Source organism: Chroicocephalus ridibundus, chromosome 5 (assembly GCF_963924245.1).
Source record: "Chroicocephalus ridibundus chromosome 5, bChrRid1.1, whole genome shotgun sequence".
In the NCBI taxonomy this organism is placed as follows: Eukaryota; Metazoa; Chordata; class Aves; order Charadriiformes; family Laridae; genus Chroicocephalus; species Chroicocephalus ridibundus.
Genome location: NC_086288.1, coordinates 6,788,391 through 6,805,879, shown reverse-complemented (window position 1 = coordinate 6,805,879; position 17,489 = coordinate 6,788,391). Strand labels below are relative to the sequence as shown.

The following is a 17,489-nucleotide window of genomic DNA, read 5'->3' as shown; positions in this document are numbered from 1 at the left end:
GGGGAGGCAGAAGAAAGCACATCTTCCCTTTTGCAGCCTTGAGCAGGAAACACTGGCATAAAATTTCCTCGTGGGTTTCCTTCCCTTTCAGAGGGTCTGTAGAGGGAGACAGGCTGCAAAGAAAGGCCACGCTTCCCAGTCCCACCCCATCAAGGGTGACCCCAGCCCCTCTGCACAACATGACAGAGAGGACATCTCACACTGTCCACAGAGAAGGGACTCAGCCCCGATGCGCTCTGCTTCCTGGGATGGGAGTTTTGTGCTCAAAAAAAAAAGCCATAGAGCCCACATCAGGCAGGCAGAGGATTAGGATATGCTTCAAAGGCAGGGGAGGGAGGGAAGAGATACGCAAACCGTTCTTGCACCCCAGGACCAACAGGTGACACTCCAAAAAGAAACCCTGGGCAGGAGACAGAATTCAGGCAAGAGCCCAGGTAAGCTTTATTGGCTTGTGGCAAGGGATTGCAGCATGTACAGGCCCTGAAATAGAGTAGTTGGGGAGTACACCGTGTACGTGTTCCCATTTCCAGGAGCTGCTGTGCTCTCACACGCTTTTGGGAAAGCGTGTTGCACCCGGCAGACAGCTCTGGCAGAAGCAGGGAGAGGAGCGTCATCTCCTGCTCACCCAGAGGGTGATGCCCAGGGGAATTTTCCCCTGGGGGGAAAATTCAGGGTGCCCTCCCAGCACCCGGCCTTGCAGGCTCTAGCTTGAGGGCACAGAGCCCAGCTCAGCACCAGGTCCCCAGCCCAAACTCTTAATTCATCTCTTGATTTGCACAGACTGAAGCCAGACGACTGGTCAGTCTGATTTTCTTGTAGCTCCCTAGAAATGCCCCAGGTTTGCTGTAGGAAAAAAAAAGTAAATACCAAAAGGATGTAGCATGCTGATTGTTACTCTTTTTAATCCTCTGTGGGAGATAATACACCCTAGCCCTTGGCAAGTCATATCCCTGGCTAGTCACTCCTGTCATTAGAAATGGCTTTCCCCTGTTTTTGGAAGGTCTAAGAACACACCTCTGCTGCTGGCTAACTCAAGGACTGTGGTTATTATCTAGCCTGCGCGACACAGGGTGTAGAGGCCAGCGTTGCTGGCTCTTCAGTATCTGCGCCTGGTTTGTCTTGCACTGAACCCACACACAGTGGTAGTTGTTAGTGCTACGTATCCTAAATGATTTGTTGGTGTAGCTGAGAAGGAGACCCCAGTGCTCGCTGAAAGAGTGCATAGTAGCTTTCTCCTCCTTCGGAGATGGTAACTGGCCTCAGCTTCAGCGCTGCAGTGCTGTACGTGTTCTTCCCTGGGAGGGCACCACTGCTTCAGCCATCACACCAGTGGGAACGCACCCCCGAATCACTTGGGCTGGCCCTGTAAGGAGAAAAACCGCTCCAATTCATTGTCACTAGTACAAGGATTATAGTGATGAAATAACGACAAGAAACACTCCTCACCCTTTTCTAGCGTGAGCTAAAGCTTACAGTTTGTTCTAAGTTAGGGGTTTCTTGCACTTTCTGTAGGGAAGATTTGTTCTTGTCTCTGTAAGTTCATTCTTGGTTCATCAAGCAAAGACGGCACCTTTCTCTTGCACCATAGGGAATATTTGTGTGAACACTGCCTGGATGGGATCCTGGCCCCAGCAATAACCCCTGGTTACTCTTGCAACCTCAATATTATGCTGGTATAGCATAGTAGATATACACACTGTCTATATACACACAAGGCTGTTTTCTACTTCTTAGAATATCTGGGGACTTTAGCTTAAGCAATCCTCTGCTGCTGCTGCTGTTGATGTGTCTGATTCTTCCCATTTCTCCTCTAGCATGTTAGTGTCTCATCCAAGAAGTTTCTGCTTTTTCGCTCGAGTAGTCATAACCCTCCCCCAAAGAGTTTTGTTGCACACGGTTTCTCTAGACCCTTCTGCACAAAAGGTCCCTTGCATGGCTGCCTAAAACAATGCTCTTACCACCATGGTATCTTCCAGCTCTGTGCTATACATAGGGGAAACTTCAGGGTTGGTCTGGAGACCACAGGAGACTAGAGCCAGACTCCCGAGAAAAATCCTTTGGCTGCTCCTGAAAGACAAAGAACGACTCTGGAGCCACAGTCCAATTTGGCAGGAGGTTGCGAGGCCCTCCCAAAGCCTGCAGGCACCGAGTCTCCCAAAACACTGCTTCAGTGGGAAGTTTGTGCCAGGGAGAAGGGCTGAAGGGCCAGTCCACCCTGGATGCCAGCTGGGGTTGCGTGGCCACATGACACTACAGCATTTTTATCCCAGAGGGTTTCCTGATTTCAGCCTTCCCTCCATTAAAAGGGAAGCACCTCTATTCCAGGTTAATTATAAATTAATTATAAAGAACTTCTTGCACTATCTCAAAGTGATGAAAGGAGTTCGCTGATCCCTTCAGTGGGATTTAAAGTATGTCTCATCATTTTATTTCCCTCATTAACACTGACCCAAGCTGACAATCCCCGTGTTTCTCTCATCGGTTTAGATTTAACTAGAGCAAATTGTTAACTAACCAGGAGAACCAGAGCTTTGTTATTTCAGACTCGTTTCACTTCAGCACCTCTCCCCATTCCTTTTAAGTTTGCGGGTGGCAAACACCTCTCCTCAGTTTATTGCCTCATCTCAAAGGAGCTGTTTGCCTTTGCTCCTCATTGGAGGTCCCCGCTACTCTAAAAGTCATGATTGCCGGTGCATCTTTTCCGCCTCTTTGCAGCTCACCAGACAGCAGCAATAATCTCTCCCCCAAAGTCATCATGCTTGCAAGAAAGCGGTAAAGAGCAGTATGCTGCCTGCCGCTATACACTGCCAGGCTGCTCCTTTTACCTTTTCTTACCGTACTAGGGTGCAAGACCCAGACCCATGTCACCTGAGACAGACCTGTCCTCGTTCCGCTTTGACACCATGCCCCAAACAGCAAGATAGGGCTGGAAGATACCATGCTAAGAGCTGGAGGCTGTAGCTGCTACTGCAGTAGGAATTCATTGCAAAGACCACAGGTTACCAACCCTTGAAGTGCATATTTTCTCGAGGCCTGTCAACTCTGAGGCTTCTAATTATTTATTTTTCTTAAGAACATTGTTGTTTACTTTACATCTATGACCACATTGCAAACTTCTGCAACATGGAACAACCCTGGAACACTTTTCACTGCGATAGCACAGTAGGATAGCAGCCCTTCCCAAGCCTTATATATTCCTGTGGTCTAGCTCCAGACAAGCTGGGTTTGATTTTTAACACGTGATGAGCTGCAAGGGTGCTTGGGACAGGGGGGAGGGAGATGGGGAACTATGCTTTTCCCTGTCCTTAACCAGCTGAATAAAATCTGTACAGGCCTTGAAGTTGTTTACACGGTGTGCAAGAGGTGAGGAAAGCTAGAAGGGAGTCCATCTGCATTGCCCTCCCCAGCGTACTCGAGCAGTAGAGCTGGTCAGCTGGGTCCGGACCCTACACGAGTGGAGCAAGAAAAGAAAGATTGCAAGTAACATAGCCTGTCCTGGTTAAAAGTAAAAGGAAGGCTGTCTATGGAGAGGGATTGTCACAGAGGCATGCCTTCTGGGTAGCTTGCGTGTTGAACTATGGTGACTGCACACAGGTTGGGGGTCTAGCCTTTTTCTCATTCCCTCTGCACAAATCAGCTTTCACCACTTAGTGCCATCCATAAAGTTAAAGCTTTCAGATTTTGCCAAGAAACCTGGCATGCTTTTCTATAAGATAACTGTACATTTGTCCCATTCCAGACCAAAGGAGTTGAAGGTCCCTAGAGCACATCTGGCACCTCCCAAGGCATCTGCAAATCCAAGAGCCATCTTTGGAAGCAGTGCATTCCCTAAAATGCTTCCGTGGTACACGGTCATCTACAGCAGAGGCCAGCATCACTGAACTGCTCTGCAAGAGCAAGATGTGCTGTGCTCAAAGCTGAAGAGCTATCTGCTGTGCCAGTGTGGCTAACCCAAGCCCATTTGTGGTACAGTGACGCTGACAGGACCGCACATCCTCAAGTTGTCCCAGACACCTGCAGGAAAACCTGGATTATTGATAAGAACAGCAGTAGTCAAGTCACCCTTCCCACCTTCCCCATATATCTGACATGCAAAGGGTACTGACTATGGGTTCCCACCCCTCCCAGCAGCTGACGAATGATGTCTGTTGGTCCTTTTATATTTTCTCTTTATGACTTTCAGGCTTGATTTTCCTTGCCGCTCAGTTACATAAAACTTGCCTGGCAGAGGTCTCCCTTGTACTGGAGGACTGTCAAGTAGTTTTTGGGTTTGGAGCTTTGCTCAAATCAATGGGGGAAAAACACCTCGCAGTGACTTTGAATAGAGCGGGACCAAGCCTTCTGCATCAGCCCAGTGTCCACAAAAGCATTTCAGCAACCTTAAGCTGGACCGGTTTAGAAGAGCTCTCCTCTTGCCTGACATATAGCACATACAACATGCCAGGGTGGTTTAGAAACTCAAGCCATCTGGAGTTCTTTCCCACAAAAACATGTGTGTGCCAGAATTTGTCTCCTTTGAGCCACCCACAGTGAGAAGGGATTATATTCAAGCGTCTCAAATTTCTCAAATTCGATTTTAGGCAAGAGAAAATTGTCAATAAGTATTTGGAAAATGTCTTGGAAAGAACGAACTGATTTAAAAAAAAAAAGGTAACAAACTTAAACAAAGCATTAACACTATCCATCCTGATCCCTAAGATCCTGAAGGGCCGTCAAAATGACGCTACCTGGGCTGAAGTTCTTTACCCTTCCCTTCACCTTCTCCTTCAGTGTTTTATCAGCTAGATTTAGGGTTTACCTGAAATTATTCCTGGGTCACAAGGGCTCCCTCGCTTCAGAAACAAGCTCTCATCTTCTCCGGCTGTTGAAGGGCAATAAACAAAGATACACTCAGGTTTAAGACTAACATTACTGTATCCCTTTAATACAACAGCTGCAAATCAGCATCAAATGCAGGCAGATAATTCTATTGTCTCCCATTATTGATGGCAGGCCATTGCTCACGTAACTGGAACATGATGTCTCAGCTGATAACTAAAGAAGAAAGCAACAATTAGAAATACACACGCATTGAGCAATACGCTTAGAAGTGGCAGTTCAGTGAGTCTGCTCGGAAGCAAGAGCATCATTACCAAACACTCTGGGCAGATCAGAAACCCTGCTCCTAAATCCCCGGAAGGCTGCGGCGCTCTCTTGCAGCTCTTGGGTGGGTCCACAAAAAGATTCTGGCCACGGCGTGACGAAATGAGGCAGCGGTGGGGAGCCCTGGGCACTGCAGGATGCGGGGGGGGGGGGTGGAGGGGGGAAAGGAGGGCAGACAGGATTTCTCACACTGACAAGCAGCAGGAAGTCGGGAGTGTGTGAGTCATGCCAAAGGCCCCAGCCATGACTCATGACATGTAGCGTGCCCTCAGGTCCCATGGGAGAGCGCAAACACAACTGGCTACCTTAATGGCACCACCACCACATTAGTCAGCAAAAGGTGGCAGGCTCCACCGAGGCATACTCGAAGGCGCTGCCCGCCCATGATAAATGAGAGTCTGCGGCAAGGTGTGCCCAGCACCGGAGAGAAAAGTCAGCGGTCTGACAGAGCTTGACTGCGCATAACCCCACAGCACCTTTGGGAATCTCAGCCCAAGGACAGACAAACAGCACACCTGCCAAAATCCACAAGATACCAAAATCCAAGGGAAGCACCGCTCTATCTGCCCTCCCCTTTGGCCACAGGCGGGGAGAATAGACTTTCGAGATGCTACGTCTGATGCACGGACATGCAGATCCATGGCTGGCTGCTGCTCATCCCCTGCACAGGCCATCCAGCAGCTAAAAAGCCATCCAACATTAAACTAACAGGTGAGCGCTATGAGGAACAGCAACCTTGGGCTTGATGTGAGGCAGCAGTGAGAAACCAAGGAGAGGGGAGAGCTGCAAGATGTTTCCTTAAGTCATCTATTCAGTATTTATAAAGCAAAGACAAAAATCCAAATCAGATGCAAATAACTCCCGAACTGAAAAAAAAAAATATCTGCATTTCCCTTGAGCATGCCATTCAGCAGATGACTAAACCAGTTCTATTGTTTATGCGAAGAGAGATGTGCAACTTCCCTTGACTATGCCCATCTGTGTGTCTTAACCTGGAGGCACGACTGCCAGGCTTGCTGACCCCCCATAGACAGTATTTATTAAAGCCACTTGCCTGGAAGCTGCCTTGTCTTAGCAAGAGCATTTTATTACTCCCACCACCACCCCCCCCCACAAACAATTAACCCCTATTAGTCAGCGAGATGTACGGCTTTGTACAGTGCCATGCAGTGGCTCATCTTTTTCTGGAAACAGGTGTGTTTTGACATATACATACTATGTGTTACAAAACAATGTTACTCATCCTCCCTCTCTGGAAAAGAGGCTTTATATATAGGGATTTCAGGTGGGTTTTGTCAGCTTCTTGTGCTTGCTGTAAACTAGCGTCTCCTAGCGCTGTGGTACATTCTTACCTTTTCCTGTGGATTGTAGTGACCAGGACTCAGATGGGGAGGACAAATACAAGTTTGCAGGCTGGTGGCTTATAAACCCCCTGCAAAAAAAGAACTCAACTAAAACAAGATTCAGGCTTTACCTTCTTTGTCACTAGTGTTAACGGCTCACAAACAGGGCTGGAAGCTCAGCTGATGAAATATTTTAATACAAGCAGCTATCTAGGACAGAAAAGAACAAGATTGTGTCTTAATGCACTTAGATTGTTTTATACATTTTTTTCTTACCTAAGAGTTAATCCCATTCCCATGTTTGCATGGATTTGCACTTTACGCTTTTCAGGAATATTCAGCACATGCCTAGTGAAGGTCTTCTTGCCTTTGGGGTGACTTGATACCACTTGGCTTGAGCGCAGACTCTGGGGAAGGGACAGGGCCTCACTTAGACATGGAATGTAGTTTCAGGGGTACACTGACACATTTTGGGGCTTAAGTCAGCTTCACAGAACAGGGTCGCACCTTGATTGCCCAGCCTGTGTACGTGGATGCGTGTGTGGGCTGAACCAGAGGTGCTGGCATAGCCGGGGAGGGATATGAAGCAATCCACAGTGACAGGCAGGATTTCCCTTGGGTACAGGCACAGGGAGACTGAAGCTGCAAGAGAGGAAACCAGTGATGGTAGAGGGGAGGGACTGTTGCTGCCCCCAAGCTCTGCAGAGCCTCTGCCAAAGCCCTGCAGGCTGCAAGCGAGCAGCAGCATTTGCTCTTCCCGTGGGCTTTCCCCAGAGAGCCCCTCTCTCTTCCTCAGCCACTATCAGGCTTGCAAACCAACGGGCTCTGAGGACAAACCTTGACCTCATCCTTATCAGCTCCCCATTTTGTTCCAGGGCTAGGAGAAAAGACAAACCACAGTACTAAGCGCTGGGTCCCGGTGGCCAAAGTGCCAAAACAGCAAGGCTGCTGTCAGTGCCTTAGACAAAGGCTGCAGCCCCGTGCGCTCGTTCACCTCTGATAAGAGAGCAGCCCAAATCCTTGCACTTTGGATACCATCACCAGGCAGTGAGAAGAACACAAGGGAGATGGGAAGGGTGAGGTGCTTGTTATGGACGTGAGTACAGCTCTGCGTCCCTGTGTCAATAACACCCCCCATAAACCTGAAAGGTATTTCTTGTCCTCTCTAAGCGAGACTCAAGACCTTCCCATTTCCCCTAAGCTATCTCCTCTGTTTACCGGTGGCATGCAACTCCCATGCGGACTTTGGACAACCTGTGATAACGCCTGTTCTGCGCTTGGCTGTGCAAAGCTATTTGTCCCCTGCAGTGTTATTATGGGACTCCAGGCCCAAGACACATACTAATGCACATTCTTCTCATTCCCACTTTCACTAGAATATTCTGGGATGCATTAAGGACCATAAAACACCTATTTTGGTATCAAATTGATCAGAAAATTCCACAAGTCTAGAGCTGTGTCTCAGAAAAACTGAAAGAAAGACTTAAACAACCATTTTGCCAGAGGCCTGGCAGCAAGGGAGAAGCTGCAGTGACACGTCTTAAAGGATTTTTGGTCATCGCTTCCCATGGCAGCATTAGAAATGCAAACCGAGGCCAGTCCCCACAGACTGAGATGCTTGCATAGAGGAACTTGGGAATAGTTTTGATGGGTGTTTCCTTCAAAACAGAAACTATGACTTCTTAGAAACTTCCCTTTTAAATAGCTTGTGGCCTTTGAACGCATAGAACACATCTGCCTAGGAAACACTATCCCACAGAGACAAAAGCATCACAAGTCTTATCAAACCCATCTGCCATGAGCCATTTTGTCCTTTCCTTCAGTGCCATCAGAGCTAAAAAAAACTAATAGCATGGTAAAGGTGTATTGCGCAAACACAGATTTTTTTCTGCTTGTGTTTTACAAACTGGCTGTACAATAGGAAGATCCTGATGGACATTCAGAACTTAAGTATCTTGACTTTGACAAAATCCAATACACATTTAAAGTACGATGAGCCTTAGGCTTATTTAAACTCTCCAGAAACAGATTTGCTCTACCAGATCAAGTTAACTTTCTAATAACAAAACCCCCATAGCCTACACAAAATCACCCATTTGTGTCTTTGTAGACAAGCTACTGCACTAGGAATTGCTATGCCTGATAAAGTATTTAACACAGTGGTGCCTCAGCACAAAGCCTCCTATCCATGCACTTAGTGGACCAAACCACTCACCTCCGTAAGGCTACAACACTTCTCCCAGCATCAACCAAAACCAACCCTTCCGTTACAGAAAGAGCTGCATCTTGTTTTCCCCACTCACCACCTCTTAAAAAGATCTAGTTTTTTTAATTTTGATTTTCTGCCCTTTGTAATACCTTCCTTTAGGTGTTGCCCTTGTAGTTTGTAAAGCCTTCCTCTTCACCGTAAGTCAACAATTCAATGCCTTGCTCTTCAAGTTTGCTACACTCATGTTTACCGTTTTTTAAGCTTTTCCTAAAAGTGAAGCAAAAAAACATTAGGTGTTTCTGTAGAGTGTTTTGTTGTGCTTGTTTTTTCAAATTAGCACAACTAAAATACAACCATGTTGCCTTAATCAGAAAACAATACCCAAAAAATTACCTAGTATTTCTTTCTTGTTACTTCACCAGCCTACTTGTCGCCAGATAAGCACCAATAAGACTCTAATCTCCAAAGGAAACCACTATGCATGATAAGAACGAAGCTTTCCCAGTCTCCTTTTATGCAGGTCTTGCCCAGCTCTGAGGCTATATAAGGGGATGGGAACCATTATTTTGTTCAGGTGTGTGTGATTGGGGTCATGTAGGTTAGGGATGAATATTCTTAGGTACTTTTAGATTTTTTGAGATGGGTCTGTTCTGATAGTTTTTATTTTTGAAAAAAAAAATCAATTTAATAAATTATTTTTTACCTATATTGGGGGAAAAGTATTTTGGTAGCTTAGTTGGATATATTATCATTGAATATTTTTGGTATATGGGTTTAAGGAAATACTTCAAAATATTTTTCTTTCTTTTTATTAATGGTAAAGCAAGTTCTGTTTGTTTAAATAGCCTCATGTTGAGGATAAGGGATATTAATTTAGCTAAACTGAGAATTCAACTTTTAGTGCTTTCCAGTGTGACTCGGTTTCCAAAGACGCTATTTTTTTCCCCCAGAGGGCTAACAATTCTCATTTTAATGGGGAAACGTAGGCTAGAGAAAACTGTACAGTTAAGTGGGGTTTTTTATTGTTGTAAAACCCACCCTGCGATCTTGCCATCTGGTACTACTTACAGTAAATGCAGTCATGAGAAATTCTAGCTAGTACAAGATTTAGTAGCCGTTGGGGTTGTCTCATTACTTGTTAAAAGCGTGCAAGATATTCTTCTCACTGTGGAGTTGTACGTAAACTATTTAAGTCAAATGGTATTTGTCACAGAAGAAAAAAAGTGCATTTTGTGTGAGGGACTCTGTGTTTGGGGGTTTTTGTTTCTTTGTTTTGGGGTTTTTTTTAGTCCTACAAGTTTTCTTTCTCATTGCTTCAGAAAGTGCTGTGATGCGAAGGATGTCCTGGCCATTAGCTTAAGTTAGCGATGTTCTGCTGTATTGCTCATCCGCTTTGCCCGAGAACACTTTTTTAATTGCATAAAAGCCTCTTGAGTCATTTGAGCTGGGATCCCGCCATTGCTCTAGTATTTGGTCCTTGTCCAGAGGCTTGTAAAAAAACAAAACTGAAACATGGCAACTTGCTGCTCTCAGGTTGGGAGGCGCAGTGTGTGTTTGTAGATGGGAAGCTTTGATTTGCTGGGTGGGAGGAGCTTCCTGTCTTCAAAGAATAGCTCGGCCACAAAACTGGACTCACTTAAATTAACACACTGCCCGTTCTGTGCTGTGTTTACCCCATTCAGCATGAATGATTGCCAGTTTAAGTGCTAGTCTTGCAAACTGCTGGGGTTTGAGAGTCCATTGTATTGGCTTAAGGGACCAAGACCCTGTAGGTAAAGGACAGTTGGTGACTAACGAAGAGACTTCATTAATAGCTGAACAATCGCATCAGACTGCCAGCTTACCTGTGCAACTTCTGTTAGTAAAGGCTGCAGTGTGAGTCTAATCAGAGCCACAATTTGGATACATAATTGAGACCTTAACAGAAGCCGCATGAATCAAGATCAACATCCAGCTCTGCTGTGCTGTCTGCTTTTAGCAATCCAACGAGTGGGTGGGAAAGCATGTGCCCCAGGAGCAGGGAGGTGGTGAGAAGCGGGGTACTGTGCTTTCAGGGTTGCCCTTACCATAACTTCGTAAGGCTCGGAGTTTGCGGGCTTGCCAGTATGTGATGGGCAAAGGCTACTGCATGAAAAAACACTCCTTCTCCTTTGAAGGACGTAGTTTTCAGAGTGCAAAGCAGTTGGTTAGAGATAAGCATTGGAGAGCAGAGGGATGGACTTTATCATCATCAGCCGTCAAGTGGGAGGTGTGTTTTCAAAAGCAATGAGAGGAGAGGGCAGAGTCCTGCTGTGCATTAATCCATGACATGTCCTCTGTTTCAGGGTGGTGCAAAATCAGATGCCTGGATTGGGTGTGAGGCAAGGAGCCACGTCCACCTGCAATGAGGAAACAGCAGCGTGCACGGGTGTGGAAGGGGCCAGGCAGGCTGAAGAGTAAGTAGCAAAGGAGGTCAGGAGCGCTTTGAAACCGAGATGCTCAGGCTATGTGTGTGTGTATCCGGGGTGGATTGTTCCCGGGGGACTGGACCTACCATGTCTGCATCGCCCTGCCTGCCTGGTGCTCCAGGGCGGCAGTGTGATTCCTCCGGGCACAGCTGACGAAAGATCTGTCTCTGCCTTCCACAATGGGCTGGAGCTGGGTTTCACCCTGTCCCTTGCATATTTCACCAGCAGAAAACTTGGAGGATGAGGCTTTCCTTGGGTTAAAAGATTGGTTTTTCCCATTTGCAGCAAATGACAGCTTTTAAAAAGTGAGGTGTGGGAGCTGTGCAGTATTACCAATGTTAGCAGTCCAAAAACTCCAAAGTGATCTTAGGGTGATAAATCAGAGTGAATGGATCCAGACAGGAAAGGCTTTTTTGCAGTTTCAGACTTCCTAAGGGTTGCTTTATAATTGAAAAATTGGAGAAAGCAGCTTGTCTGTGTCATCTCAACAGGGGAGCAAACAGTGGTCACAAAATGATTTCACAGCTCGTTGTTAGACTGCTGAACTAAATACTGCTAGGGAGAGAAAACTGCCCTGAAAAAAAGATGACAGACAAGGTCTGCAACAGCGTGCAGAAAAAAAAAGAGCTACTTAGATTTGCGTCATGGAGAAAGGTCATGGAAAGGCTGTAAAATGAGACTCCCAAGGTAGCACTGTCCTTCTCAGTCTTTGTCTTAGCAACACTGGAGATAGTAAGGGGAAAACCTTATTCTTTGGAAGCTGTAGATGGCTGTGGAGCAAAAGTGCGCTTTAGTCAGCTCACAAACTTCTCTCATTTGGGGTTTCTTCCCTCAAGAAAAAGTAAAGGCTCTGGTGGCGTCCCTGTTATCCCCTGTCAACAGGTTGCCTTCAAGACCATCTAGCTGAGATTCGTGCAAGGCTTTAGCTAGCCCTTTCCCGAGGGAGCCTGGTGCATGATGTGAATTGTGGCAACGGCTCTGAATGTGGTGGAAAAGACTTCGGCATTTTACCGGGCAACAGCCACTTTGCATGTTGGTGTTGATCTACACTATAACCCCCAGGCTGAATCTAAGAGGAAGGGAGATACATAGGATTCCTCCTGCTGTGGGGGAGTCCTAGGGGACTCTCCAGGTGTCCATGCCAATGGCTCAGAGGCCACATCAGTGTTGAATTTCTTAGGAGTTCAAGCTTGTGTTGCCCTCTCAGAGGGGAATGATCATTCACAGGACACTGCCTTGGTTTACTGATCTCTTTCCCCTGTAAAAAGAGAAAACCAGGCTGGGAAAAGGCCACAACCTTTTGTGGTCACAGAGGCAGAGCAGCTTCCCTTCTGCAGGAAAGAATTCCTCCCTCGAATAAACCCCAAGCAAAGCGGAGACCTCAATTAGTGCTTAAGCAAGGACTCGAGGCATTCCCCGGCGTGCGTGTTATGCAAGGGTCAGGTTCTGCTGCCCTGATTCCCGTTCCTCCCCGAAACTGCAGGCATTTAGGCACATGCTTCAAATACATGAGCAGTCCCACCGACCGCACTGGTCTGCCCCAAAGCATCCCGCTGGAGCAGAGCCAGCAGCCCTGGGATTCACAAGCACTGACACCCGCTGGTCCTATATCTGGGTCCACCCAGCAGCAGCATCAACCAGGCAGTGATGTACCCCTGTCCCATCTGTCTTAGCTCTCTTCCTGCCTTCGTAAAGGATCTATAGGAGAGACAGATTAGGTGCAAGATTAATTTATTGCACTTTTTGACTGTATAGAAGCTCATTTATGCTAAACCAGAGAGCAGAGTGTGTTACAGGACCCACATAATCTGGTGAGATTCCTAAAGCCGGTTTATTTGTAAACTCTCAGGAATGACTGTGCTGGACATCTCTTCCCCGCACCTGGACCCCCAATCCCACCCATTCCCATCGCATAAACATCTACTAGGCAATTTGGGGATGGGGTCTTTGGGGAAATGCAGCTCTGGTTATGAAACTGCCTTCCCCCTACAAGCTTGGGACCTGTATTGTGGTTACAGCTCCTTTTCTGCCCAACTCAGATTCCTACAGCAACGCTTTCCATCCCCAGGCATGGGAACGGAGCTCTAGCCGCAATGTGGGTACCACTTCCTAGTCCTGCGGTGCGAGGAAAGAGACTGGAGGTGCAGGATGGAGGGGGCGGTATCGGTGCTGCCGGGCAGTCACGGGGAGGAGCAGGGCTGCGGTGCAGCCCTGCATTCCTTTCTGTATGGCCTGGTGGGCAAGACGGCTGAGAAATGGAGTGGGTGTGTTACACCCTCCCCTACTCGGGGCTTGCTCTCTGAGGACTTGCTGGAAGGCTGGACCTTGATCAACTGCATTTTTAAAAGCAGGTCTCGTCCTTAATCTGCTGGGATTAAAAAGGGATGCAGTAGTTTTAGCTACTCCCCAGAATTTAGGCGGTGTAAACAAGTGTTTTGCAAACCCCAGGACCCACAACAATCTGCCACTGTAAGCAAAAGCAAGCGCGCCGTCCTGGTTGGGGCCAGGCTGTGAGCTTCACACCGGAGTTTGAGACCCCAGACCCGTGGTACCACTAATGCTGGTGATTGTCACTGCACCCAGCAGCTGGTGCCTGCCCTGTGGAGTGGGTAGGATTTGCCTACCAAGGGTTCAGATGTGCTTCCAGCAGAGTCGTTGCATCCACTCGCTGGTAGAAAAGAGAGAAATGGGAGGGAAGGCAGAGAGGCTCAGACAACGGGTTCATTGGATTAATTTAAAAGTGCATTCTTCAACAGGTTCAATCTGTTTCACAGCTTTTTTTCTGCTTGGCTGGCTTCCTCTTGCGGGATGGCCACCGAGGTCCCATCTCCACTGGCAGGGAGCTGTCTCTCAGTCACTCTCGCTGAGGGTTCGGTGGGACGCTGCCCCACGGCCGTGCTGTGGCCTGAGGCAGGCAGGCAGTGCTGCCCTGCCAGCAGACAGCGAGACCTTGCTGGCGGAGGACACGCTGCGGGCCAGGGGCTGCGTGGGGAACATAATTGTGCCTCGGGGTGCCTCCAGGAGCTGCCAGATCTCCCCCGAGGTGGAGCTGCCCAAATACTCCCAGGGCCGGCGCCCGTTGCTGTCTCGTACTTGGACCTGGCACCCCAGCTGCAGCACCAGCACCTTGATGACAAGCTGGTGGCCGTGTATGGCAGCCAGGTGCAGTGGAGTGTACCCGCAGCCTGAGCGGGCATCCACGTCCAGGGCCAGCCCAGCCTGCCGTGCCGCTGCTGCCAGTTCCTGCAGGCCTGGCCCGTCTCCGTGCTTGGCTAGCCAGTGAAGGACCGTGAAGCCTGACATGAAGTCCCGCTGCAGGGCCAGCTCCGGGTCTTCCAGGAAAAGCCCCCGCACCTGAGCCCAGCGCCCCGCTGACACCGCTACTAGCCAGGCATGCTCCCGCTGCCCCAGCGGCACCGACAGCCCCCGGCTTGGGACATTCCTAGGGCAGCTCTTGGAGGGCATGATGCGGGGCTGCTGCCTGTTGTCATCTGGCAGCGATGGGGGGATGCCCTGTACCTCAAGCCAAGCAAGCTGGCACCTGATGCTCCTGAAGACAGGCAGCGGTGCTCGGGGGCTGCTCTCTGGGGCTTGGGGCCCCACAAGGCCCTGTGCTGGCAGCAAGGACTGGGATAGGGGTGGCCCGGCAGGGGGTGGCTGCAGGGACCAGGATGGGGGTGCCTGGGTGAGGGATTGTGGTGGGGATTGGGATGGAGGTGGCTGCAGGGACCAGGATGGGGGTGCCTGGGTGGGGGATTGTGGTGGGGATGGGGATGGGGGTGGTTGCAGGGACCAGGATGGGGGTGCTTGCGTGGGGGATTGTGGTGGGGATGGGGGGGGCTGCAGGGACCAGGATGGGGGTGCTTTGGTGGGGGATTGTGGTGGGGATGGGGGTGGCCTGGCAGGGGGTGGCTGCAGGGACCAGGATGGGGGTGCCTGGGTGGGGGATTGTGGTGGGGATGGGGATGGGGGTGGTTGCAGGGACCAGGATGGGGGTGCTTGCGTGGGGGATTGTGGTGGGGATGGGGGGGGCTGCAGGGACCAGGATGGGGGTGCTTTGGTGGGGGATTGTGGTGGGGATGGGGGTGGCCTGGCAGGGGGTGTCCGCAGGGACCAGGATGGGGGTGCCTGGGTGGGGGATTGTGGTGGGGATGGGGGTGGCTGCAGGGACCAGGATGGGGGTGCTTTGGTGGGGGATTCTGGTGGGGATGGGGGTGGCTGCAGGGACCAGGATGGGGGTGCCCAGGTGGGGGATTGTGGTGGCGATTGGGATGGCCTAGTGGGGGCCAGCACCCCAGAACGTGATGGCAGTGGCAGGGTTTGGTATAGATGCAGCAGCAGGGCTTGAGATTGTGTTGGTCCGTTTGGGTTCAGCACCCTGGATCCCCTCGGCGGGGCTGGGGATAGCCTGGTGGGGAGTTGCTGGAGGGACCTGGACTGTGCTGGGGGCAGCCGGGTGGAGGGCAGCACGTGTGGGCCCGGTAAAAGCGGCGGGGATGGGGAGCGGCTGGTGGGGAGAGTCTGCAGGGAGCGGGACAGGGGCAGCACCCCGGGGGCAGGCAGCAACGGTGGGGGCCGGGCCGGCGGTGGCTCGGGGAGAGGTGGCTGTGAAGACTGGGACAGGGGTGGCTCGGCGTGGGACAGCACCCTGGGACCCGATGGCAGCGGCAGGGACTGGGATGGTCCGGTGGGGGGCCGCCCCCCTGGGTCTGCTGAGGGTGGTGGGGCCTTCAGTAGGGGCGTCCTGGTGGGGGGCTGTGGCGGAGACCGGGGCTGAGGCAGCCTGTCGGGGGGCAGGACCCCGCGACCCGATGGCAGTGGCAGGGACTGGGCTGGGGGCGGCCCTCTAGGGCGTTGCGGTGGTAGGGACCCGAACGGGGCTGACCCGGTGGGAGGCAGCACCCCGGGCCCCGGCGGTAGCGGTGGCGACCGGGAGCGGGAGGGTCTGCCGGCGGGCGGCTGCAGGGTCTGGTACGGGGGCGGTCCTGCGCGGGTCAGCGCCCCAGGACCCGACGGCAGCGCCGGGGACCGGGAGTGGGGTGGCCCGTGGGGGTGAAGCGCCCAAGCGCCCAGCGGGCGGGTCCGGTACGGGGGCGGCTGCGCGGGGGGCGGCGGCGGGGAAGGGGAGCGGGGCGGCCCGGCGGGGGTCGGCGGCGCCCCGGGGCCCGGCGCGGGGGGGGCGGCGACAGCGGCAGCGCGGCGAGCCCGGCGGCACTCGCAGCAGGGGCCGCCGCGGCCCCGAGCGGCGCAGCCCCCCGCGACGGAGACCCCCGGGGGCTGCCCGTCGCCGGGCCGCCCCTTTTCCGCCGCCTCCCCTCGTGGGGCGCGCCGCCGGTCGGGGTCGCGTCGGGGCGGCGGCGGCGGCTCCTTCTCTTCCTCCTCCTGCTGTTCCTGCGGTGGCGGCAGCTCCTCATCGAGGAGGTCGCGGTACCTGCGGCGGAGGACGATGTCCTTGGAGGCGCCGGGGGCGGTGGCGGGGTGGACGGTGGCCAGGGAGTTGACGAGGCTCTTGAAGTATTCGCGGCGCTCCCGCCGCTGCTGCTCCGTCAGCGCCGGGTCGCGGAGGAAGCGCTGGAAGTGTCGGAGCAGCGCCGTGTTGGGGGCTCGCCCCCCGGCTCCCCAGAGGAAGTCCAGCACGGCCTCCTGGCTCAGCTCCCGCGCCATGCTCCGGGCCTGCCGGCTCTCGGTATTCCACCTCGGTGCTCGGCGCTGCACACAGGTGCGCGGCGCTGCAGCCGGGGAAACCCGCCTCCTGCCTCGCCTCGCCTCGCCTCGCCTCCTCCTCCTCCTCCTTCGCAGCCGGGCCACCCCCACCCCCCCGCCCCGGTTGCCTTTGTCCGGGGTGGTGGCCCGTGGGGTGACAGCGGTGAGAAACGGTGGCGGTGAAGGAGGGAAGCAGGACAGAGGGGCTGGAGGAGCCTTGCTAGTGCTTCCAGAAGTGCGAGGCTAATTTGTTGCTGTGCGGTGAGGAGAAAGAGCTCTTTATCTGTCATTATGTCAGTGAACGAATAGGAGGCAATGAGCACAAATCGAAATAGAAGAAATTCCTCTTGCGTGTGAGGGAAAACTCTTTCGCAGTGAGGATGGTCAAGTACTGGAGCAGGCTGACTGGAGACGTGGTCTCCACGCTCACAGACATTCAAAGCTCATTGAGTGCATGCAATCCTGCCCTGTGTGACCCTGCCTGAGCAGGGGCTGGACCAGACCGTCTCCAGAGGCGCCTTCCAGCCTGAACCGCTCTGTGATTCTGAGACTTAGCCAATAAAGACACGTGAATGTGATGTGGTTCAGGGTGGCTGTTATTACAAGTATGTGGTATTGTACCCATGTACAACAACCACACACAAA

At 51.6% G+C, this 17,489-nt stretch overlaps 1 protein-coding gene across 1 annotated transcript; it reads right to left on the bottom strand.

Moving 5' to 3' along the window:
- Window positions 1–13,242: 13,242 nt before the first annotated feature.
- Window positions 13,243–16,884, bottom strand: SOWAHB (sosondowah ankyrin repeat domain family member B). The gene is made up of 3 exons (XM_063336158.1): window positions 16,329–16,884; window positions 16,044–16,238; window positions 13,243–14,861 (listed from the first exon to the last, which is right to left on the bottom strand). The coding sequence occupies exons 1-3, from the start codon at window positions 16,803–16,805 to the stop codon at window positions 13,992–13,994; spliced, it is 1,542 nt and encodes a 513-aa protein (XP_063192228.1). The 5' UTR covers window positions 16,806–16,884; the 3' UTR covers window positions 13,243–13,991.
- Window positions 16,885–17,489: the final 605 nt, after the last annotated feature.